The 27,896-nt window shown below is 32.4% G+C and overlaps 1 protein-coding gene across 4 annotated transcripts; it reads left to right on the top strand.

The window, feature by feature from the left end:
• Positions 1–258: 258 nt before the first annotated feature.
• Positions 259–4,262, top strand: LOC112805897 (uncharacterized). Of its 4 annotated transcripts, none has more exons than XM_025848221.3 (5): positions 259–593; positions 1,059–1,129; positions 1,643–1,776; positions 2,148–2,588; positions 3,613–4,262. In XM_025848221.3, the coding sequence occupies exons 2-5, from the start codon at positions 1,103–1,105 to the stop codon at positions 4,025–4,027; spliced, it is 1,017 nt and encodes a 338-aa protein (XP_025704006.1). In that variant the 5' UTR covers positions 259–593; positions 1,059–1,102; the 3' UTR covers positions 4,028–4,262. The 4 variants fall into 4 exon arrangements, with proteins under 4 accessions (XP_025704006.1, XP_025704017.1, XP_072054973.1 ...); XM_072198872.1 differs by having other exon boundaries at positions 288–593; positions 2,153–2,588; XM_025848232.3 differs by lacking the exon at positions 1,059–1,129 and having other exon boundaries at positions 263–593; positions 2,153–2,588.
• Positions 4,263–27,896: the final 23,634 nt, after the last annotated feature.

Here is a 27,896-nt window from a genome sequence, read left to right as displayed (position 1 = left end):
TAAATTAATTAACTAATATAATAAATTATAATTAATGTATTAAAATTAATTAAATAATATATATTATAATAAATTATATTAATATTTAAATATCTAATCAAATCAATTTGCTGATATAATTAAGTCATGGTAATAAATTGTATTGAATGAGTTAAAATAATTAAATCGAGAAACACTCTCCAGAAGATGCCACGTCAGCTCCATCATTAAGTGCAGACGATTTTTATATAATAGAATAGATTTCTACTATGCTTCCTCGTTATATATAAATTTAAATTAAAATAAACTTGCATCTTATCGTTACTTATCAATGTAGAAAGCATTGAGAAGATTACAATATCGCTTCCCCTATCTTCTTGTTCCTCTATCTACCTTCGTGTTCGGTTAGGGTTTACAGAACCTCCAAAATCTCCTCCTCTTCCTTCAATTGCCACTCGCCACCGCCACACCTATCACCGTCCACCGTCCACCATAACAAATGCGTTTTATCGGTCCATGATTGAACCCTATCTAGCCGCATCACACAGCATCGCAATTCCTCAGCACTTTTCCTTTTTTCGTAGCTTGTGAAACCACAAGCAGTGTTTGATACGGTACCATACTTTTGTTCCTTCTGTTTTGAGCAATACGTTTTCTTCTTTTTCATTCTTTTGGCCATTGATATGCAGATAAATACAAAATAATTCGTGCACTGTGTCCTCTTAAGTTCCCCTTACCTGTTCAAAATCCGAAATTTAGCCTGGCATTGTTGTTTTCTATTTTAACTATTTTTTTCACAGTTGAATTTTCATGAATTGATGTCGTTGACATTTCCGTTTTTTTTTTTCCAAAAAGATTATTAGCTTTCTTGTAAATTCAGCTTCAATGAGTAATATGTTGGATGCAGTGGTGCAACTCCTAAAGTTCAAAATTGAAATGTTAATGGGTTTTAAAATGTCCAAAATTTCTTGAAGATGGTTTTCTAAGTTTAAGTTCTCTGTATATTTTATGTAGTATTTTCTAGTTTTTTCTTTTGTTTACCTAACTCTCTGACTTTATTTTTTGGTACCGTTTCGAAGAGGTCCCGTCTAGCGGATAATTCTGTGTTTTGGGGACTTAAAAAATGGCATTGGTTGCCCATCAACCACAGGTACTTAGATTGGATTTTTACTTCTCATTTGGCCTGCTATTCTCTTATTCGATAGTATTTTATCCAATGTTATTCATGTTAGAATATTATGGTGTAGTCCTTTCTTATGGTAGTATTATGGTGTTGGAATACTATCAATGTCAATTTTCAAGGGAAGTTCTTTTGTCATTATCAATAGTATTTTTTTGTATATTTAGCAGACTGGTAGTATTCCTTCATGAATCATGATGCCTTTTTGGTGGCAAGGATTGTGTTTTCACATTGAATTTAATAACTGCATCATCAGAGATGTCAAGATTTATGAAATACCTCCAAGATGAAATTTTACATAAGAGCTGAGCCCATAACATGTCTATCTCAAAGTCTTTCTTGAGTTTAACTTTAATATCTTCTCATCTACTTTTTTGGGGTATTTTTGACATGCATTCGGTTCTGTCTTTGATCAGATTAAAAAAAATGGATATATCAAACTTTGACTTAATAAATATAAATGATTTGCTTTATTTTCTGCAGGGCTTGTATATGACATTTTCATCAAGGCGTTCCTTGTGCAGCAAGAGGTTGAAACTGAAGCAGTGTTTAACAAAATCTCACTTGATTGGCAGAGCAGATTGGCATTGCATATCAAAGCAGAATATTTGTTTAAGGTGGAAAAATTGTGTTGCTGGTGTGGAAAGTAAATATGCTCTGTTATGTATGGGCCACTATTTATAAGAAGTTTAAGATCTTGAAACAAATTAATGAGTTAACATTTTGATTTAACTTAAGGAGCTCTTTGAAATATGACTAAAGAAAAATTCAAGACTTAATTAATCAATCACATTTAATTATCCATGCATAGTTTCCACTCATTGCATTGGCAGTTCATATTACTGATATTTGATGGGTTGCTCATGCCACATCTATTGATTGTTGACATAAAAAAAAAGATGTCCTTGGAGTTTTTATATGTACTGAACTTGCATGTTAACACAAAAGATCATTTTTCTGCTTTATGTAAAGGATTTCTTGTTTCCAGTGTAGGGCCTCCGTGCATTAGTGGCTTCAAGGTTAAACCTATGAGGATTGCAGGCTTCAAAGGCACTGCTCAAAATGATGATTCTGTAACCAAAGCTAATGGATTGAAGGTCCCCAAAACTTCTGTTAGACTAGAAGAGAGTGGGGAATTCAAATCAGAATCTCCAAATGGCCGCAGTGTTCCAGTCTCTTTTGCCGCCGAAGCAGATGAGAGCCTTGCACCGTCACCTGTTATTCATAAACTTTTCAAAAAATGGCTGACTATGCTGCGCACACAACCATCAAATCAAGAAGGGGAGAAGATTTTGGGAGAGCCTCCTCCGGAGGTTTTACCAAAAACTCTAGAAGGGGCAGAAAGGAATGAAAAAGTTGAGATTTTGAAGGTGGCTTGGTCCCATTTTGTATCCCTGGATGCAACAATAAAGATTCCGTTAATAATATTGTAAGTACCACGCTTGTTTGGTCACTCCATTTATAGCTATCTGCCTTTCCCTACATCACTTATGTTTACAATTCTAGCGATTTGTTAAAGGAGTTGTATGCATTTCCTTACTGTACCATATTTTTTCTTATTCCTTATTGCGGTCTTGGAAGTTAATTTGCTTTTTTCTATTCTGGTAGTGATATATTTAATTTCAAGTGACAACTATAACTTTGATGCTATCTTTTCTTTTTCTTCTTTGCTCAATCTAGTTTGCACCCTCAGTATCAATATGTATTGAGATATCATGTCTTTTTTTCATGTTCAAAACATTTTTTAGAATTTAATTTTGATGCACTGTCAGTACAAAGTGGTTTTACACGTGTATCCAATTATATAATGCCATGTCAACAAAAGTAACTACTTTTTTCATTGATTACGTGAATGGTCATTCAAATGAACGGATGTGATTGGACAACTGTAAAATGTTTTAGATTGTCAGTGCATCAAAATTAAATTCTTTTCTTTATGTTGAAAATAAGTTTTAAAAAAAAACTCTAGGTGAAATACTTGGCCAGTTTGGAGATGTCCATAATTGACTTTTCTTAACTTTTAACTTGTGAAAAGTTACAACATTAATATTTGGTACAATTTTCAAACTAGTGACTTTCTAAAAAGTTATTTAAAGTGTTTGGAGAAGTTAAAAAAGTGACTTCTCCTATAATAAATTTTTTATCACTTTTAAAATAAGTACTTTTGTGACTAAAAAATCAAACACAAAATAACTTATTTATGAGTTACTTTTAATATAAGTCTTTGTATTTTGAGAAAAGAGTTTAATTAAGCTGTTTATCCAAACTGGCCTTAAATTAGTTTCTTTTTTCTTTATAAAAAAATGGTGCATTATAAGAGCAACATTTCCAACCTTAACATGCATTCGGAACTTACTTTACCGTGCACCTTCTCTTTCTTTTGAATAATGTTACCCACAATGACTTCAAGGTTTATGTATTTTTCTGTTTTCTAATTTCATATTTATATGCAGTGCCCCTTTCTTCCTCTTTGTCAATGTAAAATATGGTGCCGAGGTTTCCAAGGAGTTGACTCCTTTATGGGTTATGGGGCCACTCATCGTAGCTCTCTACATCATGATAGTGCGATGGGTGGCCGCACTGTATGTCTTCACCTTCAAGCAGACTATCAAAATAATCAAGAATTTGCCCTCTTACTGCATTTTGGCCTTCACCTATGCTTTCCGCGGCAAGCTCAAAGAAGATATCAATGCTTACATTTTTCAGCCTATGTTGAGGATTAAAAATGCTAATTATAAACAGATGATAAGAAGAAAGTTTGAAGCATTTGCAGAATGGATAATGGAGAAGTATCTTGATTTTGTTGAATCAATATGGCCGTATTACTGTAGGACAATCAGATTTTTGAAGAGGGCTAATCTCATTTAGTTTGGTAAAGCAATTTTGAGGGTGATGTTAGGAAGGTTCAAGAGTGAGAATTCCTTTTTAGCTTTTGCCTTATTGCCCATTTTATTCTGGCACTCTGCCTGTTATAGTTGGGATGAAGGAAATTCCTCATTTCTGCTGTTCATGAGCTTTTTCTTTTTTCTTCTTAGGTTAGGATGCAACTGTATCTCATAATTATGAGTTGTATCATGTATGTTATATTGATTCTACTGTAAAAGTGCTCTCTCTCTCTCTCTCTCTCTCTCTCTCTCTCTCTCTCTCTCTCTCTCTCTCTCTCTCTCTCCAAATTTCTTGTCGATGTTATATTTGACTCCAATGTTTTGATCAATGATTAAAATAAAACATATACATAATTATGTTGTATGGAAGTTTTACATATGAAATCCCTGAAGAAAGTAATAAGTTTGTAGAGGGGAATATGGTATGAGAAAGCTAATATGATTTGTTAGCTCTAAGCTAATTTGATCGCTCAACGGATTCATTTTTCCCCTCAACAACCAGAAAATTTAGATTATTTATAAAAATTAAGATTAGGATTAGGATTAATGAAGTGTGAGTACGTCTATATGCCTAATAGTTATCCAGCTTTCAGTTTACTTTATTAAAACATGGTGCTGGTGCCTGCTCTCTCAGCCTTAAAACTCAACCAAAGTCAACATGCTATTAAAGAAAATCAAGCCGTATCAGTCAACGCTGAAGCAATGTGTATACCATTGTTCTAAATAGATTTCTAATTTTTCTCTACCAAACCACCGTGTAGCACTGACATTTTCGTCGTTAATATTTCGTATGTGAGACAAAAGCTATTGACGTTGTCATATATATACATTCAGGAACAAACAAATTAAATGAATTACTACTACATGCAACAATAATAAATAATAAGACCAAGTCACTAACGCAATAAACATTGTTTTCCTCTCCAATTGAAATGATCGGATTACATTTTGAAGATGATCTTAAATTCTATTTTCAAGGAACAGTCCACAGCGGAATCTTCTTGTTTTAATATAATTACGTCATTATTTTGCTCGATCAATAATGTACCTTCTCCTTTGGCTGCATCTCTTGCTATTGTGTAAATTATACAAACCTCACAAACTGATTCATTTTTGTATTGCTGGGTAGTTATCAACCTTGCTTTGACAATATTCAAACGTTGGTGAGAATCCAATGCCTCGAAAATCTAAGGGTTTTTTTGCAAGGTTCGTCTACAGAGGGTGAGTCAGGGCCTAAGATTAGGCCGAAAGGCGTAGTCGATGGATAACAGGTGAATATTTCTGTACAAATCAAAATGATACACAGAAAGATATTTAGGTATACTTTCTCTATGAGAGTATTTAAAAAAGAATGTTTCGAATTATCATCTAATAGAGGATTTTGTGACTTATAAACTAATAGAGGATTTATTTTTTGTAATATCTACCAAATATTTTTTTTATTATAGTGTGAGTGTGAACTTAAATTAATCTTAGATAGCGATAGAAAGCAAACAGAAAATTTATATTGGTTTGTGGGCTATCAAAATCAATTACTTAGTGGATTGTGTTAGGAAATTATTATTTTCTAATTTATTTATGAAAATACATATATTAATTATAATTGTAAATTAAGTTACTTTATATAAAATAATTTATATAACGGTGATATTAATTTTGTCATAAATAATAAATTAAATAAATTATTATTACTTTTGATTGGAGTTAAATGAGAATAAAATTAGATATACTATTTCATTTGCACTTTAAAATTTAGTAGGTGCTATAATCAAATATAAATAGAATTCAGGTTTTTGGTTCCATGTCTCTGATGTCAGGGCATTTTGGCCAGTTTCACTGACCTTTCTTTACTGTTTTTAAGGTAGTTTCATGCATTTTCTTAAGAAATAAGCTAGTTTTGGGTAGATATTCACTTACATCTTGTTTCAAGCATACATTGTGCATTTTACATGATTTCATGAGAAATTTGCATGAATTATATGACAAATTGGATGATGCATGTCTCATGACTTGGATTAGAACTTTGATGCACTTTGCTGCTTGACTTCAGGACAAAGGAAGCAAAGAAGAACCACGTTAGCATTCACGTTAGTTCAACTAACGTGACCTCTAGCGTGGAATGGGAGCTAGCTTGCAAAGTTAGTGAGAAAGGTAATCGCCAATAACGCCCTCGAAGCCATCACAGCCCACGTTAACTAAGTTAACGTGAACTCTAACGTGGAAGAAGACAACAAGGCCAACGTTAGTGACACTCTCCTTTGTCACTAACGTTGGACCAAGCTCATAATTGGCCACGTTAGTTGCCACGTTAACTTAGTTAACGTGGACTCTAACGTTGGAAAGCAAAAGAGAAGCCAACATTAGTGACATTCACCTTTGTCACTAACGTTGGCCAAGCCTCCATGAGCCACGTTAACTCTCACGTTAACTTAGTTAACGTGGAAGCTAACGTGGAGAGAGCAATTGATTGCCAACGTTAGTGACACTTATCTTTGTCACTAACGTTGGGTGAACCACCAAGAGCCACCATGAGCAATGTTAACGTGGAAGCTAACGTGGATAAAGAGATGATGAGCCAACGTTAGTGACACTTACCTTTGTCACTAACGTTGGAGATGGCCAGCATCACTACGTTAGAAGCCACGTTAACTTAGTTAACGTGGACTCTAACGTAGGAAGTAGGGGCACATTGGAACGTTAGTGACAAAGGTAAATGTCACTAACGCTCTCGAAGAATTGGCATTGCTACGTTAGAAGCCACGTTAACCTAGTTAACGTGGACTCTAACGTAAGGAGAAGGGGTGACTCACCACATTATTGGGAAAGGTAAGTCCCAATAACGTATGCGAAGGGCCAAGAGGCAATGTTAGTGGTCACATTAGTGCCACTAACATTGAAGTCAACGTGATCATATTTGGGTTAGGAACGTTAGTGAAAAAGGTGATTGTCAGTAACGTTCTCGAACCCACACTTTCACTTAACGTTGACACCACTAACGTCCTGAGCCAAAGTCCCTGCCTACTTCACATTTTCTCTCTGCAAGCAAAGCTAAGCCCAATAAAGCGGATAACTACTTCAAACTCAAGATCCAGAGGCCCATACCCAAGACTTGAAGAGCCAACTAGAAGATTAGAAGAGTAGTATATATAGGAGTAGTTTTGAATTAGATGGGGGATTGGAAACTTTAGGAGCCTTAGGCATAGAACTACTCTATGTATTTTACTTTCTCTGCAACTTCTAATTTTACTTTCATGATGTATTCTCCATCTTTGTTTTCATTTTCCAGAGCTATGAACAACTAAACCCCTTTCATTGGGTTAGGGAGCTCTGCTGCAATTTGATGGATCAATATTAGTTTTCATTCTTCTTCTTCTATCTTTTCTCTTGATTTTACTAGAAAGCTTTCAATCTTCATCTAATTGGGTAGTTATCTTGGAAAAGAAACTATTCATACTTGGATCTCTTCGGAACCTTGGAAGAGGAATGAAGAGATCATGCTAGAAATGCTTTCTCATGCTGGACAAAATTGGGTTTGGATAGATATGTGACTATAATCCTACCAATACTTGATTTGGAAATGCATGTGGTATAACCAGTGATCATACTTCATCTCTTCTCATGAGCAATTGACCAAGGAATTGGCTATTGATCAAGATTTGAGAGATTGGATTACCAAGGAATTGGAATTCGATCATTTAAGATTGCCAAGGAGATCAATGAATGCATTGATTGAGGAAGAGATGAAAATAAATTTGATCCGGAGAATGCAACATCTCCTAAACCCAATGAACTCTCTATTTCTGATCTTACCCATTCTCTTTATTTCTAGCATTTACTCTTTCTGCTATTTACTTTTCCGCTATTTAATTTTCTGTAAATCTCAAATCAAATTCTGGTTCGCTCAACTAGAACATTCCTCTAATTAAAGTTGCTTGATCAATCAATCTCTGTGGGATTCGACCTCACTCTATAGTGAGTTTTTACTTGATGACAATTCGGTACACTTGCCGAAGGAAATTTGTTACTAGATGAATTTTCCGTGCATCAAGTTTATGGCGCCGTTGCCGGGGATTGATTTTGTATCAACAATGATTAATTTGGAGGATAATTAGATTGAGCATTTTTCATTCTGCTGATTTAAATTTCTGCTTGAGCAATTTACTTTCAGTTTCAGTCGTTTTTCTTCCCATCCCTTTAACCCTTTTATTCCAGTGTTTACAATCCTTTTCACTCACCCACTAACTGTTTGATATATTGCATCACTCACACTAACAGCATTTTTTTTACAAGAATAGTTTCTGCATTTATTTCCTTGCTTGTGCCTTGCTGATTGTATGACAGGGAGAAGAAGCGGGGCTTCAACTTCCTTTGATTCTGAACCTGAGAGGACCTTCCTGAGATTAAGGAGGGAAGCAAGAGGAAAAAGAGTAGTAGGTGCTGAAGAAGAGGAAGAATACTTCGAACCCAACATGGAAGAGAATTTGGAGAACAACCATGAAGAGGAGGCTCATGATCAAGGCCATGCCAACCATGCTGGGCAAGAAAGGAGGGTCTTAGGATCCTATATCAATCCTAATCCCGGAAACTGTGGAAGCAGCATTCAGAAACCCACCATACATGCCAATAATTTCGAGCTAAAACCCCAGCTCATCACTTTGGTCCAAAATAATTGCTCATTTGGAGGAGGTGCTCAAGAAGACCCTAACTAACACTTGACCACCTTCTTGAGAATTTGTGACACGGTGAAGTCCAATGGAGTCCACCCAGATGTCTATAGGCTGCTCTTGTTCCCCTTTTCACTCAGGGACAAGGCATCCAAGTGGCTTGAATCCTTTCCAAAGGAGAGCTTGACTAATTGGGAAGAGGTAGTGAACAAGTTTTTGGCAAGGTTTTACCCCCTCAAAGGATCAATAAGCTGAGACTTGAAGTGCAGACGTTCAGACAGCAAGATGGGGAGACACTTTATGAAACTTGGGAAAGGTTCAAAGATCTAACAAGGAGATGCCCACCAGAGATGTTTAATGAGTGGGTTGAACTTCACATCATCTATGAAGGTCTTTCCTATGAGTCAAAGAAGGCTGTGGATCATTCATCAGGAGGCTCTTTAAACAAGAAGAAAACTATTGAAGAAGCCATAGATGTCATCGAAACAGTTGCTGAGAATGACTACTTCTATGCCTCTGAAAGAAGTAACACTAGAGGAGTAATGGAGCTGAACCACATGGATGCATTGTTAGCTCAAAACAAGATGATCACCAAGCAGCTAGCAGATCTTACCAAGAAGGTGGAAGAGAACCAAGTTGCAGCAGCCATCACCTCATCACCAACTCAAGAAGGAGTAAACATAGGAGAAGAAGGTGACTGGGAGCAAGCCAACTATGTGGAAAACTCACCTAGACAAGTCCATGATCCATACTCCAAAACTTACAATTCTGGATGGAGAAATCACCCCAACTTTGGATGGGGAAATCAACAAGATCAAAGTCAAGATCAAAGACGTCTAAATCCCAGCAGCATAGCTCACCAACATGCCACACCTAGACCATATCAACACTCACATAACAACCCATCTCAATACCTATACCAAAGCCAACCTAACCATTCTCATCCCTCTAATCTCAACTCACCATCACCTTCTGATCACAGACTCTCAAGGATTGAGAACTTACTTGAGGGTATATGCAAAGAGATTTAAGACAACAAGGTGTTCAAGGAGGAAGTGCGAGCCAACTTTAAGAACCAGGGAGACACCATCAAGAGGTTGGAATCTCAAGTAGGTTATCTCTCTGAGCACATTCCCAAACCTACAGATGGATTCCCAAGTGATACGGAGAAAAATCCGAGAGGAGAAACAAAGAAAGTAAGATGGGAAGATTTCAAGATGGTCACTACAAGTGATTAGGAGACCAAGGACGAGCCAAACAAGCTGTCAGAACAACCTGAAGATACCTCAGCAGAGAAGTAGGAAAAAGATCACCAAGAACCCAAAATCTCACAACAGGAGTTGCTGAGACTCTATGCACCCTTTCCCCAATTACTCAATGGTACTGTGGAGAAGAGAATATACTCAAGGTTTCTTGATTTGTTTGCATCCCTCCATGTAAACATACCATTCATCAAGACCATCCAACAAATGCTGGCCTACATCAAGTATATGAAGGAGCTGCTTCCCAGGAAAAGCTCACTCAAGGGAGGCCAAACTATAGTGATGAATAAGGAACGCAGTGCTCTCATTCAACCAGAGTTGCCTACAAAAAGAAAGGACCCAGGGAGTTTCTACATTCCCTGTGCCATAGGAGAAACCATGTTTGATAAAGGACTATGCGATTTGGGAGCAAGCATCAACTTAATGCCCTTATCCCTTATGAAGAGGCTGCAGAACAATGAGATAATGCCCACAGATGTAGTCATCAGGCTGACCGACAAAACTCAAAAACAAGCAATAGGAGTGTTGGAAAACGTGTTGGTAAAGGTTGGGAAATACTTCCTCCCAACAGACTTTGTCATATTGGACATGGAAGAGAGTCACACTCACCCAATCATATTGGGAAAACCATTCCTAGCTACAGCTAGAGCACTCATAAATGTGGAGCGAGGGGAGCTAATTCTGAGGATCCATGATGAACAACTCACCTTCAATGTTTTCAAATGCTCACAAGAAACAGATCAAGAGAACAATGAACAAAGAAAAGATCAATGTGAGATACTGAAGGAAGAAACAAGCACTGAAGCACAACCAGCACATCTGGGAATGCCATTGATTAAGGAACAAGGCAAACAACAATTGCCACAGCTCAAAGAAAATCAGGAGGAACCTAAACTACCAGAATCATATGAGACCAGCAACAACATTTCCTTAGAGGAGAAGGTCACAAAGAGCAAGACAACATCACAAGAAACAAAGAAGAAAGTACCAAGGAGGTGGAGGAACAGGAAGATCCCTACAGAGGACTTCTCTCCAAGGGATAAAGTAATCTCATCTTACTTCCCAGACATTCTCCCTGACCTCCCCACTGTACCATCTCAATTACCTAAAGTCTTCACCATCAACAGAGTTCTCTCCTTGGAACATGTAGAGATCATTGATACAACCAACGGATATAGGTCTACTGCCAGAGGAGAAGACTTGAAGCACTATTAACCTCCCTGATAAAGGAAAAACGTCAAGCTAGTGACGCTAAAGAAGCGCTTCATGGGAGGCAACCCATGTTTTATATGCTTTTAGAATAGTGAATAATTCAATATTCATGAGTTCCAAACCAACCTTGACAAACACTTAGCTAAATCCTTATTATGCAGTATATAGTGAAGAATAAGTTTGGTGTTCAAGGCATACCAAGAGAGCATGAATGTAATTTAGATCATGCTATTCTTAGAGCCTTGAACAGAACCTTTTCATCACATTACTACAAACTAAGTTTGGTGTCACCCATGGTGCCACCAAGGTGCATATAAGGATACACAGTTAGTTAGTTAGTTGGTATTCATGAATAAGCAATCTAATTTTTTTCCTTATTACTCTTGCCGAAAAGTTTAGCTTTTTCAATGATATTAGTTTTTCTTTATTTTATTTTATAGGAAAAAGGAAAGGAGCATTGAAGGGGATTGATTGGACAATTAAATAAGGAAGGTTTGGACACCACAAAAGGAGGGTACTACACACGTGCCTCAAGGGGGGATGCATTGGAAAATTTTGCCATGCAACATTGAAAAGGATGAGACCATTGAAGACCGGACAAAATTCTTCATAAAGTTGATGATCCTTGTCCTTTCTCCATGCTAAACCCCATCCGTCCATCTTACACTCACAGCATCCATCCAAACCCTTCATTTACCCACCACTTTCCTATATAAGTAGTTCTCCCTCCATACCCCTTTCACACTCCAAATTTCCCTCTTTTGTTCTTCTCCTTTCGGAACTCAGCATCCAAAAACACCCTCTCCCACTCTATTTCAACCTCACCAATAATCATTATCTTTCTACAAACTTCACCACCATCACACATTAACTCCCAATCATGGCATCTCCAAGCTCTAAGAGACGAAAAGGAAAGGAACCCATGGAGCAACGTCAGCTCAATGCAGGGAGATTCAGAAGTGCATTCCATGAGCTCGAATTTGAACGGATAAAGCTTAGGAAGATACTGCCTGAGTTAACGTTCCAAATTAATGAGGATGAGTGCCCACAGATTTGGGAGAAGATTGAACAAAGGGGTTGGGAAAAGCTCACAAACCCAGAAGGGAGGATAAATGCAAACCTCATAAAGGAGTTCTATGCAAACGTGGTTAGAGAAGATAAAACCAAGGCCCCCAACTTCAAAAGCTACGTAAGAGGAAAAGAAGTGGACTTTAGCCCAAATGCTATAACAAGAACTCTTCAACTGAAATCACCACATTTTAATGTACCTAGTTATCATGCAAGGATAAGCAAGAGCCCTGACAAGGATGAACTCGAAGAAATAGTGAATGACATATGTGTTATAGGAACTAACTGGGAAAGATATGCGGATAGGAGACCAAGGTTCATCAAGAGAGGAGACCTCAGCCCAGAAGCCAAGGGATGGTTTGAACTCGTGAGGAGATCCATCCTCCTAGCTGCAAATAACTCTGAGGTAAACATTACTCGAGCCACTATGGTACATTGCCTAGTACAAGGGGGAGATATCAATGTGCATGAACTTATAGCTGAAGGGATTCAGGAGTCAGCTGAGAAGATGGATTCGGGTGCTAGGCTTTGGTATCCCAGCACCATTCTCAGATTGTGTACAAAGGCCAAAGTAGTCTTTGAGGATAGTAATCCAGATTGGGTAAATCCTGGGAGGCTAATTACGCTCCAGCGTCTGACTTATGTGACACCTGCTCAACAACAAAGAAGACCCCATCTAAGGAAGAAGACATCAAAAGAAGCACAAGAGGAAGAGCCTCTCCAAGGAGAACCCCAACCCATGGAGTATCATCAAGAAAGATATCATGACCCAACTAACATCAACTTGGGTCACATTAAAGGAGCCATCGATGATTTATCAAGGATATACATGGAAGGACAAGAACAACAACTACAATTTCAATCTCAGAGAATGGATCAGCAAGAGGACATGCTAACAAATTGGATGAATCAACAAAGGGAGTGACAGAAACAGTTAGTGGAGAAGCAATAAGAATACTATTCCCAGCTTACTCAAGCCATCAACCAAGTGAATGAAAGACAAGAGCGTCAAGATAAGTGCTTGCAGGAACTCAACCAGCGGCAGCAAGCTCAGATGAAAGCATTCAACGAGTTCAGTGTACTTAATGAAGGACGGCAACTACATAGGGAGGAGCTCAACGTAAACACTCAAGCCAAGTTGAATTACATGTCTAGTCATATGCATCATCTACACTATGCCATCCTTACATATGATGAGGTCCAAAAAGTCTTTGTAGAACAAGAAGAAAGGAAGGTGAAACAGTAGAAGGAAACATTAAAGAAGAAGATGGAAGATGCTGGCTTTTGGAAGAAGTTGATTGGAAAAAGCAAAGGGAGTGGAAGTTCAAGCACTCAAGAAGGACAAAAAGAAGACAAACAAGGAGGGGAGCATGGGCATCCACATGAGTAAAAGGTGGTGGAGTTCCTTCTTTGGTCCATCTCTTTCTATGCCTTAAATAAGGAAGATCTTGTATGAAATAGAACATGTTTCCATGATAGTTTGAATTTTTTTAAAATCTGTCTTTTAGACTTTTCATTAATTAGGTCTATGTTTGCTAGTCTAAATATCACTGCATCATTACCTTGCTTACTTGTATGCTTGTCCTTTTGAATCAAATGAAAAGAGAATGAGTGTTTTATAAAGGACCAGAGTGGAGTTCATATTATGGAGTAAGTTCCTAAGTTTGTGGTGTAATCATAAGTTAGCTAAGTTGGTTCACCAACAAGGTGGGAAGACAACTATCTGTCCTGAATCCTATGCTTTGAACACACCCCATGAGACTAACTAAATAACAAGATCCTAATAAGAAAAAGTGAAAGAACAATCAAAGTTGAAGAATAAAAGAAAAATAGCAAGAAAAGAGGCTAGGCACCAAGGGGTTGAGTCTTGAGGGATGTGTCTGTGGTGTTCTTGTACCAAGGATCTGCTTGGATTACTAAGCTCTCAGGGGTGCTTTATCACCTGGTAACTTGGGTTAGCTAACCTGGAATTATCAGCTGAAAGTCCACTATCAAGAGAAATCCTTGCTACAAAACATTTAGTAGCCCAAAGAGGTGCTGGACACCAAGACCTCAAGGAAAAAAAATAAAAAAACCATGTGCCTGTGGTGTGTATGTATGGGGGAGAGACTTGAGGAAGTAAGTCCTTAGGGGTGTTTCAACACTTAGCACCTTGAACCAACTGGTTCGGGAGTGTTGGCTGAAAGCTTATTCTAAAGAGTTGCCCCCTTACAGAGCATTTAGCCTAAGAACACAAACAAGCCCTGAAATGACAACAAAAAGATCCATGAATAAAAGTCTCATGGGATGCAATCAAGTGAGTATTCTAGGACATGATAAAGGTCTGAAAGCCAGTGAAGGAATGAACCTAAGTTGCTACGCATGAAACCACCATAAAACCAGGGACATGACTTCCACAAGAATGACTCATTTCTCTTGGAATTTCATTCATCATTCTCTTGTTCCAGTACTTGCTTAGGGACAAGCAAGCTCTAAGTTTGGTGTTGTGATGCCAGGGCATTTTGGCCAATTTCACTGACCTTTCTTTACTGTTTTTAAGGTAGTTTCATGCATTTTCTTAAGAAATAAGCTAGTTTTGGGTAGATATTCACTTACATCTTGTTTCAAGCATACATTGTGCATTTTACATGATTTCATGAGAAATTTGCATGAATTATATGACAAATTGGATGATGCATGTCTCATGACTTAGATTAGAACTTTGATGCACTTTGCTGCTTGATTTCAGGACAAAGGAAGTAAAGAAGAACCACGTTAGCATTCACATTAGTTCAACTAACGTGACCTCTAACGTGGAATGGGAGCTAGCTTGCAAAGTTAGTGAGAAAGGTAATCGCCAATAACGCCCTCGAAGCCATCACAGCCCACGTTAAGAGTCAGGTTAACTAAGTTAACGTGAACTCTAACGTGGAAGAAGACAACAAGGCCAACGTTAGTGACACTCTCCTTTGTCACTAACGTTGGACCAAGCTCATAATTGGCCACGTTAGTTGCCACGTTAACTTAGTTAACGTGGACTCTAACGTTGGAAAGCAAAAGAGAAGCCAACGTTAGTGACATTCACCTTTGTCACTAACGTTGGCCAAGCCTCCATGAGCCACGTTAACTCTCACGTTAACTTAGTTAACGTGGAAGCTAACGTGGAGAGAGCAATTGATCGCTAACGTTAGTGACACTTGCCTTTGTCACTAACGTTGGGGTGAACCACCAAGAGCCACCATGAGCAACGTTAACTCAGTTAACATGGAAGCTAACGTGGATAAAGAGATGATGAGCCAACGTTAGTGACACTCACCTTTGTCACTAACGTTGGAGATGGCCAGCATGACTACGTTAGAAGTCACGTTAACTTAGTTAACGTGGACTCTAACGTAGGAAGTAGGGGCACATTGGAACGTTAGTGACAAAGGTAAGTGTCACTAACGCTCTCGAAGAATTGGCATTGCTACGTTAGAAGCCACGTTAACCTAGTTAACGTGGACTCTAACGTAAGGAGAAGGGGTGACTCACCACGTTATTGGGAAAGGTAAGTCCCAATAACGTATGCGAAGGGCTAAGAGGCAACGTTAGTGGTCACTAACGTGACCACTAACGTTGAAGTCAACGTGATCATATTTGGGTTAGGAACGTTAGTGAAAAAGGTGATTGTCACTAACGTTCTCGAACCCACACTTTCACTTAACGTTGACACCACTAACGTCCTGAGCCAAAGTCCCTGCCTACTTCACATTTTCTCTCCGCAAGCAAAGCTAAGCCCAATAAAGCGGATAACTACTTCAAACTCAAGATCCAGAGGCCCATACCCAAGACTTGAAGAGCCAACTAGAAGATCAGAAGAGTAGTATATATAGGAGTAGCTTTGAATTAGATGGGGGATTGGAAACTTTAGGAGCCTTAGGCATAGAACTACTCTCTGTATTTTACTTTCTCTGCAACTTCTAGTTTTACTTTCATGATGTATTCTCCATCTTTGTTTTCATTTTCCAGAGCTATGAACAACTAAACCCCTTTCATTGGGTTAGGGAGCTCTGCTGCAATTTGATGGATCAATATTAGTTTTCATTCTTCTTCTTCTATCTTTTCTCTTGATTTTACTAGAAAGCTTTCAATCTTCATCCAATTGGGTAGTTATATTGGAAAAGGAACTATTCATACTTGGATCTTTTCGGAACCTTGGAAGAGGAATGAAGAGATCATGCTAGAAATGCTTTCTCATGCTAGATTTGTGACTATAATCCTACCAATACTTGATTTGGAAATGCATGTGGTATAATCAGTGACCATACTTCATCTCTTCTCATGAGCAATTGACCAAGGAATTGGCTATTGATCAAGATTTGAGAGATTGGATTACCAAGGAATTGGAATTCGATTATTTAAGATTGCCAAGGAGATCAATGAATGCATTGATTGAGGAAGAGATGAAAATGAATTTGATCCGGAGAATGCAACATCTCCTAAACCCAATGAACTCCCCATTTCTGATCTTACCCATTCTCTTTAATTTCTGCCATTTACTTTTATGAGCATTTCCCCCATTCCCATTTAAGATTCTGCAATTTACTTTCTGCCATTTACATTCAGCTCTTTATTTCTAGCATTTACTCTTTCTGCTATTTACTTTTCCGCTATTTAATTTTCTGCAAATCTCAAATCAAATTCTGGTTTGCTCAACTAGAACATTCCTCTAATTAAAGTTGCTTGATCAATCAATCTCTGTGGGATTCGACCTCACTCTATAGTGAGTTTTTACTTGACGACAATTCGGTACACTTGCCGAAGGAAATTTGTTACTAGACGAATTTTCCGTGCATCAGTCTCCGTTATTCTTTTTTTATCAGAAGAGTTGCAATTCAACCCTATTCAAAATATAGAAGACTTTGATTGAAAAAGATTAAAGAACAACAAAAGTCAAGTTCTCCTAATCATATCTATTCTATTATATAAAAATCGGATGTCTGCACTTAATGATGGAGCTGACGTGGCATGCTTTGAAGAGTATTTCCCGATTTAATTATTTTAACTCATTCAATACAATTTATTACCATGACTTAATTATATCAGCTAATTGATTTGATTAGATATTTAAATATTAATATAATTTATTATAATATATATTACTCTATTAATTTTACTACATTAGTTGTAATTTGTTATATTAGTTAATTAATTTATTCATTTATAAAGTCTGAAATAAAATAAATAATTTATTATTTATTCTAATTGAAATCATTAAATTTAATTATACATTATATATGAATTAATAATAATTTGTAAATCACTTTATATTATATATATTAACAAAATATTATATATGTCTTAATGTGTTAATTAAATATTATATACGCACAGAAAAATAAATACAAAGATGATTTATATAATATTGATAATATTATATTAACACGGTAATTTTTTTTTTGGATATCATATAGTATTATAATGATAATATTATTATATAGTATTATATAAACTTTCTAATATTAGTATAGAAAATTGGAAAACTATTCCTTATGGCAATCATTCTTAGTAGAATAGTGTGTTCCTTATATAGTATTGATAATTATTGCTTAATTTAAAGTAATTGTATGTTGATATCTTAAATTTATTTTTCAATAATGACCTAAATAGATAAATCTAATTGAATTGAATGATTATATAAAATATTTTATATTATTAATATATTAAAATTAAATTCATTTTTCAGTACAGAATTTTATAGGTAAATTTTATACAAGATTAAGTTATTTTTTATTTTTTTATTTGTTTTATCTGTGTTACTTTATTTAATTCTCAGTAGCGTCATATTTACAATTACCGCCAGTATAATATTTTATAAAATATGAAAATTAATTTTTTTTATAATTTAAATATCAATGTTTGAGTTAATTTTAATTTAACTTTTTTTAAATTAATGTTATCTTTCATTTAGATCTTAATTAATTTAAAATACAAAAATACTAATATATTTACTGTCTCTTTAAATAATAATAACTTTAATTTATTTACTATCTTTTTTTCTTTTATATTTGGTTTGACAAAGATAATATATGGATTAGGATAGAGTTAAAAAATACTCTATGTGATGCATATTTGGCACTAATAAATTCATATGAAATAGAAGAGAAGAAAATAGAAAGCTAAAGAACACTGAGTTGAATGGTGTAAACAGATTCATTGAAACCAAGTGTCTGTGGGTTCTCATGTCTCATCTCATTTTTCAAAGTTCAAACACATTTTAAATGTATGAATTTTAATTATATTTGTTTTTTCCCTCTTTAATAAATACTACAATCTCTTCTTATTTTTGCTATAGGCTTGTCTTTTATTTAAAAAAACACACACAAAAAATATAAAAAGAAAAATCAAAGAAATTAAAACTGTTATTATATTTAAAAAAATTAAATACTCTTTTAATTAAGTATCTATGTAATTCTTATCTAGATATATAAGTATTTTAATATATTGAGTAGTAAATATAAAAAAATATATAATAGATAAGTTAAAATAACGAATAATGAGATATCTATCTATTCTATTTATTCTATTATATAAAAAGCGAATTTTTCTACTTAATGATAAAGTTGACGTGACATGTTTCTTAGAATGTTTTTTGATTTATTTCTTTTAACTCATTAAATACAATTCATTACGGTGGATTAATTATATCAACTAATTGAGATATTTAAGTATCACACAATTTAATATTATGTATATCAATTAATTGAATATAATTGTTAGAGTATAATTAGGATCAATTTGATCAATTAGCATTATTTAACATATCTAAATATTTATTATAGGATATTACGTCTTTATTATTTCGATTCTCTTAATACCTATAAATACCCTTCTATATTGTATCATTTTACACAACTTGAATACACACAAACCTTTTTTCTACTGCTCTCTCTTACCCTTTCTAATAATAATAAGTACAGTTTAATTTAGTTAGAAGTTCATTATTTTATAGTCTTCTATAAAATAATCTTTTTATCACTTTGGATATTTTAACTTTTTTCTTTCTTTTTCTCTTTACATGTAATTTTGTTGTGTATTAACTTTGTTTATTTAATGATGAAATATACTCATGTTAATTCTATCATATAATAGTTTATTTTTCTCCTATGTATTTTGATTTGTGTAGTTACTATTGATCTTACTGTTTTCGATCTTGCTGCTTTTGTTTTTTTGAATTCTTCTTTATTTTTTTATGACTTGATAATTTAAAAAAAAAGCAAAGAACAGAAAAAAAATGGCCAAAGACGAAGGTTAGAAGTCTAAAGCAGCAACATCATTCCTCAACATTATTATTATTAATATGAACTTTATTATTTCTTTTCTAACATTCTTTAATACAAGCTTCGTTTCTTTTTCTTAATTATTATTAATACTTTTATTCTTTTCTTTTCTAATTATAAATCTCCTTATAATAATTTTTTGATCGGATATTTTTTTGGTTTAATAAATTTTTTTCTCTATTTTTTGTCAAAAATAATTTATATTAGAAAAAAAAAGATAAAAGTAAATTTTAAGATTCAAATTTAAATAAGATGTGCAAAGAATAACTATTAAATTCATTTGGTCTATTTAAACACTTCGTATTATCGTCATTGAAAATTTCAAATACTATTATAAAATTCTATATATTTTTATTTTATTGTTCTTAAATTATATATTATACCGTGTATTTGAAGAGTTCATCTTTTTAAAAGTAAAGTGTGACATTATATACTTTTTAGATACAATAAATGAATAATAAGGTTAAAGTGAGTAACAAAATTGATTATATAATAAGATACAAATTTTTAGAATTTCTAGCACAATTAACAAATTTTTAGTTTCAAAATAATTGTTTACTCTATTTTTTATCTTTTATTTAATTTTTTATAATTTTTTCTTGATTTTTTAATTAATTATGATTGTAATAACTCATCATAAAACACAGAAGACTTAACCAAAAAATTTAAAAATATTGATTAATCACAAAATAAATTATGAATTGTGTTTTAATTATGTTGTAAAATATAAATTGGGACTATTTAAAATTAGTTTTTTACCATTAATGTTAACTTCAGTCATAATAAGGTAAAAAATAAAAATTGTATATAATAATTTAATTTTATTATTTATACTACCAAAATTATTCTTTAATGTATTATATCCTATTTATTTTTATTCGTTGATAATCTTTAGTTCTCTATTTTCAATAAAAATTTGAATTGATTAAATAGATTTTTTTCAATTAGTAATATAATTATTGTGATATTTATTTTGTTCAGTAATTTTTTTTAATTTATTTAATCTGATTAATAATCTCTTTCTTATTTTATGCTAATTTAATTAATTAAAGTTAATAAATTTCAGTTATTTTAATTCTTGCAATTTTTTATTATAATAATATATTTCTATTAATGTATTAATATAATTTTAATATTTATATGTCATTAATAATAATAATCTCATTTAAAAGTGATGTTTTATTTCCAATATATATATATATATAATATGTTTAATTGTAAAAAATTTATTATTTTTTATACGATTAGATTAGACATATTTATATTCAATTTATTTGATTATTTAATTAAAATTAATTATATTAAAAGATTATATTAAGATTATGGAAGACTAATTATATTATTATTCATTAATTATATAAAAAGATTAAGATTATGATAGATTATCATTATTTTATTATTTTTTATTTTTTGATATTAATTCAGATGTTTAGCTTCTTTCTATTATCATTTTTTATTCTCTTATTCTATGTGTTTATTCCCATAAATCTTACTAAATTAAATAAAGTACTGTATATCTTTTTTTTATTCTTTTTTTATATACACATAAAATTTATTAAATTATTTCTCTTCCATCTAATAATTTTGTTTCTCTTCTATTTATATTTATTTCCTTAAATATTTTATTGGTTCTTACTTTTCTAAATTTTATTTTAAATTATGTATTTGTTCTTATTATACCTAATTTTTTTTATTTATGTGTAATATACATTCTTATATATGTTATAGAAATATGATTTGGTTCTATTAACTTGCCAATTTTTTTTTTGAAAAATCTAAAGCTAAAGCACAAAAATATATTTATAGATATTTTACTTTAATTTTTTAACTAAAAAATATAATATTTTTTGTCATATTTGTTGAAATTCAAAGTTAAATATGAATATTAATTTTTGAAATAGAATAAATATATTTTAAATTTTTTTCATCTAAAAATAATATTCTATCAATGTTAGAATTATTTAGATGGATAAGTAATAGTAAATATAGAATTATTTAGGATGGAATGAATTAAGTACATCTTTTTATTGAAAATACGAATTTAAAAATATTATATTCAATTCTCAATAGTCAACCTCTCATTGAACCATTGTATTTTCAAAAGATTTTTAAAAAATGAAATAGTTTTGGGTGTATAAATTTTGTAAAAATTTAATTAATTTAAGATATTTATTATCGTTGATTAAAAAAGTAAATTGAAATGACAATTTAATATTTCTATACTCTTAAAATATTATTTATTTATTTTTCTAGCATTCTTTATCATCCAATGATCACATTAATATAATTTAATTCAATAAAATTATTTATTATCATTTGATTGAATAAAATTTTTATTTTAGCTGAAAATTTTAGGATTTCTCAGCCTCAAGATCATCCATGTTAAATCATTAAAAAATATAACTATCTAAGAGCGCGGAAGCATCTCTTCATTCGAGAGTATGATTGAGATAAGAGAGCTTGACTCTTGTGGTTCTTTGATCTTCGTCAACCAAAATTTTCTGTATTTTTTATAAGGCTGAATCACAATTTTACTGTGTGAAAAGAGCTACGAAGGCGAGTTTGATGTGTTGGAGACCAAAATTCTAAAGTCATTATTTATATTTGAGTGTCACACTCATTAAACCTTAAAACTCAAATAAAATAGTATCTATGATTTTAATCTCATTTATCCAAATCAAAAGTAATAATAACTTATTTAATTTAACATTTATGACAATAAATGAGATCACCATTATATAAATCATTTAATGTGAAATTACTTAATTTACGATTATAATTAATATATATATTATCCATAAATATATTAAGAAATAATAATTTCCTAACAATCTTCTACTTGGGTTATAAATATATATTTTCCTGAGATAACCTCTTATAAATTTTACGCGTAAATCTGAATGTTATTTCTTTTATTACTTTAATAATCTGGCCTATCTCATATATTAGTTATGAAATTACCGAAACTTTTATCACAATAGTGTCACAACAAAACTACGATGATCCCATACTAAAATACTCAACTATATAGATCAAATTTGGATGAGAAAATTCAAAAATTACATGCAAAAATGATCTTATGCATGTCTATTTTTAACTTGAATAAAAATTCTATTTTATTCGGTGATAGACTCAGACGAAACTGCAACGGCAACATCCGGGCTCATACCGAAGGCGACTAAGTGATGAGTCTGTGGGAAAAGAAGATAAGAACTTAACAGACTCACAATGAGAGAGAGAAATTTACCTAGAGAAAAGAAACTCGGCAGGAGAATGGTGGCGACGGGCTCAACAACGACGGTAACGGGATGAGCAGCGATGATGACATAAGCCGTGAACAGTGACGGACCCAAAAAAATTTAGTAATGGGGACAAAAATATAATAAAATTTAGGTATAGATATTTTTTTTGCTTCCCACAATATTCAAGTTAAGGAATAATCCGTCATGAATTTGAATTCCATTTAATAATCTACAATTGGCCAGCAACGAGTTGCTATACATACGAGACAGAATTCGAACCCTCAATACTTATTTAAGCGGACGACTAAGTTGATTACTTGATCAATCTAAATTGGTTTAGATATATTCAAAATTTTAAATTAGAACTATCTAATACATATTGATAAGAACTAGAAATATACACACAATCATTATTATAATATTTAAAATAATAAAAATATAATTTCATATACATAGTATAATATTTAAAATAACAAAAAAATATTTATAAGAACCTTTTTTTATTTTTAACATGATTAAATATTATTTTTTTATATATATATTTAAACAATTATTTTACTTAATTGTTAAATCTACTTATTATAATTTTTATAGTATAAATAATTTTTTTAACCAAAATAATTATAGTATATTAATACATAGATAATATATTTTTTTTATCTTAAACAACTTTTAAAAAATACTAATAATTTAAGTTGTATTTAATTATAAAACACTAAGTTTTAATTTAATTATTAATTAATTAACTAATATAATATAATTAATTATCACTAATTTTTTAGTGTATTTATTTATTTTTCATACTAAATCAAATTTAATAATATAATTATTATTATGTGTTAAGTTTAACAAAATATTTTTTAATATAAAATATAAAAAAATTATTTATATTTTATTTTGAAACAAATATAATATAATAAGTGGTATATATGTATATAAGTATTACTTTTTTTTAAAAAAATTTGTGGGGGCAAATGCTCCTTCTATATTAAACGTGGGTCCGTCCCTGACTGTAAAAGAAGATGAGAGTTGTGAATAGGTAAGCGGCGATGGACTCAGCAACAACATGACAGGAGTTATGCGGTTTTTTTGTGAAGAAGTCGAGAAGAAGAAGATTTTAGGTGACGATGATTGGGTTTATCTTGCATGGCTATAGAGTATAGACTGAAGTTATGAATTATGTGTGATGTGAGGCAAATCTTAATTCCTAAAAAGTGTTTATATGTATATATTTGGGGTGGGTACACTCTAAACCCGACCATACCCTGTCTTGAGTAAAATATGTCCCGACTCGGGTCAAGTTATTACCCTTTTTCATCCAGGTATGGACGGATCGGGTACCTGCGTATTCGAAAACTCCAGTCAAGTTTAACCACGTATTGATATTCTATTTATTAAGGGTTTATCACTAGCCAATGGATTGCTATATACACAAGACGAGATTCTAACTCCTAATAGTTGTTTAAGCAGACGAGTAAGATGATCACTTAACAAACTCGAATTGATTAAGACAAATACTAATTATTTTTAATATTTTATTATTAAAAATTTTCAAAGTTTGATTTTAATTATAACTTTATAAAATATTTATAATAATAATTACTATATATATTATTTAATTTTTTAATAAAATTTTTAATATAATTTTATGTATTATCCCGTACAAAGTATGGGAACATACACTAGTTCATGAATTAAAATACATTTTCACATTTAAATATTTCTTTTTTAATAATTTAATATGAATAATTTTAATTTTTTTAATTTCTAACAAATAGTATTAAAACCATCCATGATTAAATTATTGAGAACTAATTATTTTATCTCAATTGACGCGGCACACTAGCGTATGGAATTCGCAAGCAAAATATATTCCAGTTTTGACAAATTTCATACTTACGGTAATATTTTTTGTACGAGCTGTGATTTTGCTCATGTATGATTGCCTTTGTTTTTTTAAATAAAAAAAGAGGAGATTTAGTTTGAAAAATTGTTCGTTTTTTTTGGATTAACTTTCTTTTTTGTGGATTAACGTGGTGTTTGTTCACTTTTGTGTGAACCGTATAGGTTCTAAAATTCATGAATTAGTTACATAAAGGTTAATTTGTGTTTTATTGAGTAATATTATTATTTTATGTTATACGAGCATCTTTAATTTTTTTTGTTACATAAAAAAATTAATAACAATTTAGATTATATTATATTCATATATTTTACAAAGTTTAATTTTAAATTTTTTTTTGGACTAATTTTGAAATAAATTGATTGATCATAATGATATCAAAATAGTTTTTTTTTTTGGAATTAATTTATTTTAAAATATTTAAACTATGGTAATATATAATTCATGCGAATATTAATTAGCCTAAAAGAATGTCTTATTTGACAAAATTATATATACATATTAATGGTAAATATATATTTTGGTAACTAGTTAAGAATAAATCAATACTTATTATTTATACAGACAATAATCAACTTAAAAGAAGTTTATTGTTTAGCCAAATAATAAACATTCAAACTTAATTTATGTTGTTAAATATATTAGTTTGATGATTATCATAGTTTTATTGTGATACTAATGTGATAAAAGATGCGGTAATTTCATAATTGATATATGAGACGGACCAGATTATTAAAGTAATAAGGGAAATAGAATTTAAATATGCGAACAAAGTTTATAAGATGTGATTATTTCAAGAAATTATATATGTATGTATAGCAAAAGTGACAGATTGTTAAGAAATTATTATTTCATAATCTATTTATGGACAATACATATATTAATTATAATCACAAATTAAACTATTTTATTTTAAATGACTTATATAACGGTGATCTCAATTATTGTCATAAATGGTAAGTTGAATAAGTCATTATTACTTTTGATTTGGAATTAATGAGAATAAAATTAGATATACTATTTTGTTTGGGTTTTAAGGTTTAATGAGTGTCATGCTCAAATATAAATAGTGACTTCAGGGTTTTGGTTCTTAACACATCAAAGTCGCCTTTGTAACTACTTTCTTATAAAATAAAAGAGTTGCGGTTCAGGTTGAGAAAGATCGAAAAACCATAAGAGCCAAGTTTTTTCAATCAGACTAACAAATTAAAGTATTTAAATATTTTTTCTTAATAATTTAACATGAATAATTTTGGGTTAAGAAACTCTTAAAATTTTCAACATGTTATTATTCTATCATTTTTAGAAATTATTTTTGTACATTGTATTGATACCTACTTTATAGACATCTAAATCTTTTCAAACGTTATCATCTCTATATTAAAAATGAGTTACTAAATTAGTTATTATATATTTTTGTATAAATATATGTGTTATTTAATTTATTTTTAACACATATTTATATTCCAACATATATTTTATATTTGTGACTAATTTAATAACATCACAGGGGTAGATTTCCAGTACTTCAGAAAGACAATGTTACAATACATTGAATACTTGTCCCAGTCACTCTTATCAACCATTTTAGCGAGTGAGATTAAAGGATCCGAGCAAAATTTGGTATTGTAACATCGAATCCTTTTTAAACTATGAAAAATTCCCGGATCTTATCTATGCCATTTTCTTATGAGCAGGATCCTCTATAGAGGCAAGCTCAGAGCATACTTTATGGCACTGGATGAGGAAGAAGGAAATAACACTAGCTAAGCTTTCAAAGAGAAAGAAGGAAGATTTAGAACATTTTGTAAGATAGAAAAAGTGGATATATTACAATGTTCATCGAGATCTGATTACAACTGAAGTGAGCTCCTCCTTTTATAGAGGTCTCTAGATAGCAGCAATATCTTACAAACCTATCATACAATGCTAGCTGGAGGATAAGGATAAGCCTTATCTCTTTCTTAGACATGTGATAGAGGTCATTTTATTTCGGAGCACACAATAATTATACATAGTGAGGACATTGTCCTAATAAAGAGACAGTTTGAAATAGTCTTCTAGAAGAGTCCTATCACCATCTGAGAAAGATGATGTTTCATCAGAAGCCAAGTTGACAGCTCTAATATCCATATCTGGGTCTTGTAAATAAGTGAACGGGTTCTTAGTGTTTTCCTCATACGGATCTTGGGCATCATGCAGATATGGTCATATGGGTCTGAGTATGGGCCTTCAACATCATTGGGTATCCCTGCATCAACCCTGGTTGGGCTTGGTAGTAAGGCATATACTCTCCCACTTGGATCTTCAGAATTCAAATCTTCCTCAGAATTTCTGTTTGGACATTGTCTAGACGAACTAGGCTGGTCTCTTGGGGCATAAAAAGAGTATTGTCCAAATTGATTGATTATTCCCAAAATTATGAATCTGGACTGGAACTCTTGGAGAGTTATTGGCGGAACATCTATTGTAAATGGAAGTCCCTCAAGTGTATCTCTTTCTCCATATAGTCCAGGTTGCCAAAGTTGATAGAGGTATTTAGCCAAGGCATTCAGGACCATCTTCTCATCCGTGGGCTATATGGTAGAGTATCCAACAATATCGACCCTGTTCATAGTGTGTGAGTTTCCCCCAGTAAATTAATTCCTCTGTAAGGTGATAAAACAACAGAATTTTTGTTTTGTCTGAGAGAATTTATCCCACAGTTGGTGCCGGACGAGCATGTTATATAACATTCCTCTCTATGCATCAAGTGGAGCATACATAGAGAATAATCGGACTAAATGGGATTGTGCTTGAGTGCGGTTACACAGGATATGGTATACAGGAAAAATTGGCACTATGATGGCACATGTATATAAGGTAGACAGAGCCCAAATGTACCACATCATTTTCTCTGGTATAGGTCCTTGGATTATTGGTATAGTGTAGAAAGGGATATCCATGTTGACGTACCTTGGGTTTGGATGGATTTGGGTTATGATAACGAGCTGATGTAGCCAGTAAAACAAAGTTTGTCTGGCTAGACAATTTATTTGAAATTCTGTTTGAGGTCTTGCTTTGAGGGGAAAAGGCCCAATCTTTCTTCTGTATGGGCTTCTGTGGAGAGGACAACCGGAGAATGGAATGGTGTATAAAGGATTGGGTATACTCATGGTGCAGATGTAATGGATTGGTTCTTTGGTGGGTTGATAAATGCCAAG

This window comes from Arachis hypogaea, chromosome 1 (assembly GCF_003086295.3).
Source record: "Arachis hypogaea cultivar Tifrunner chromosome 1, arahy.Tifrunner.gnm2.J5K5, whole genome shotgun sequence".
Lineage (NCBI taxonomy): Eukaryota > Viridiplantae > Streptophyta > Magnoliopsida > Fabales > Fabaceae > Arachis > Arachis hypogaea.
The sequence above is the reverse complement of the archived record's forward strand: the minus strand, read 5'-3'. Positions and strand labels throughout refer to the sequence as shown.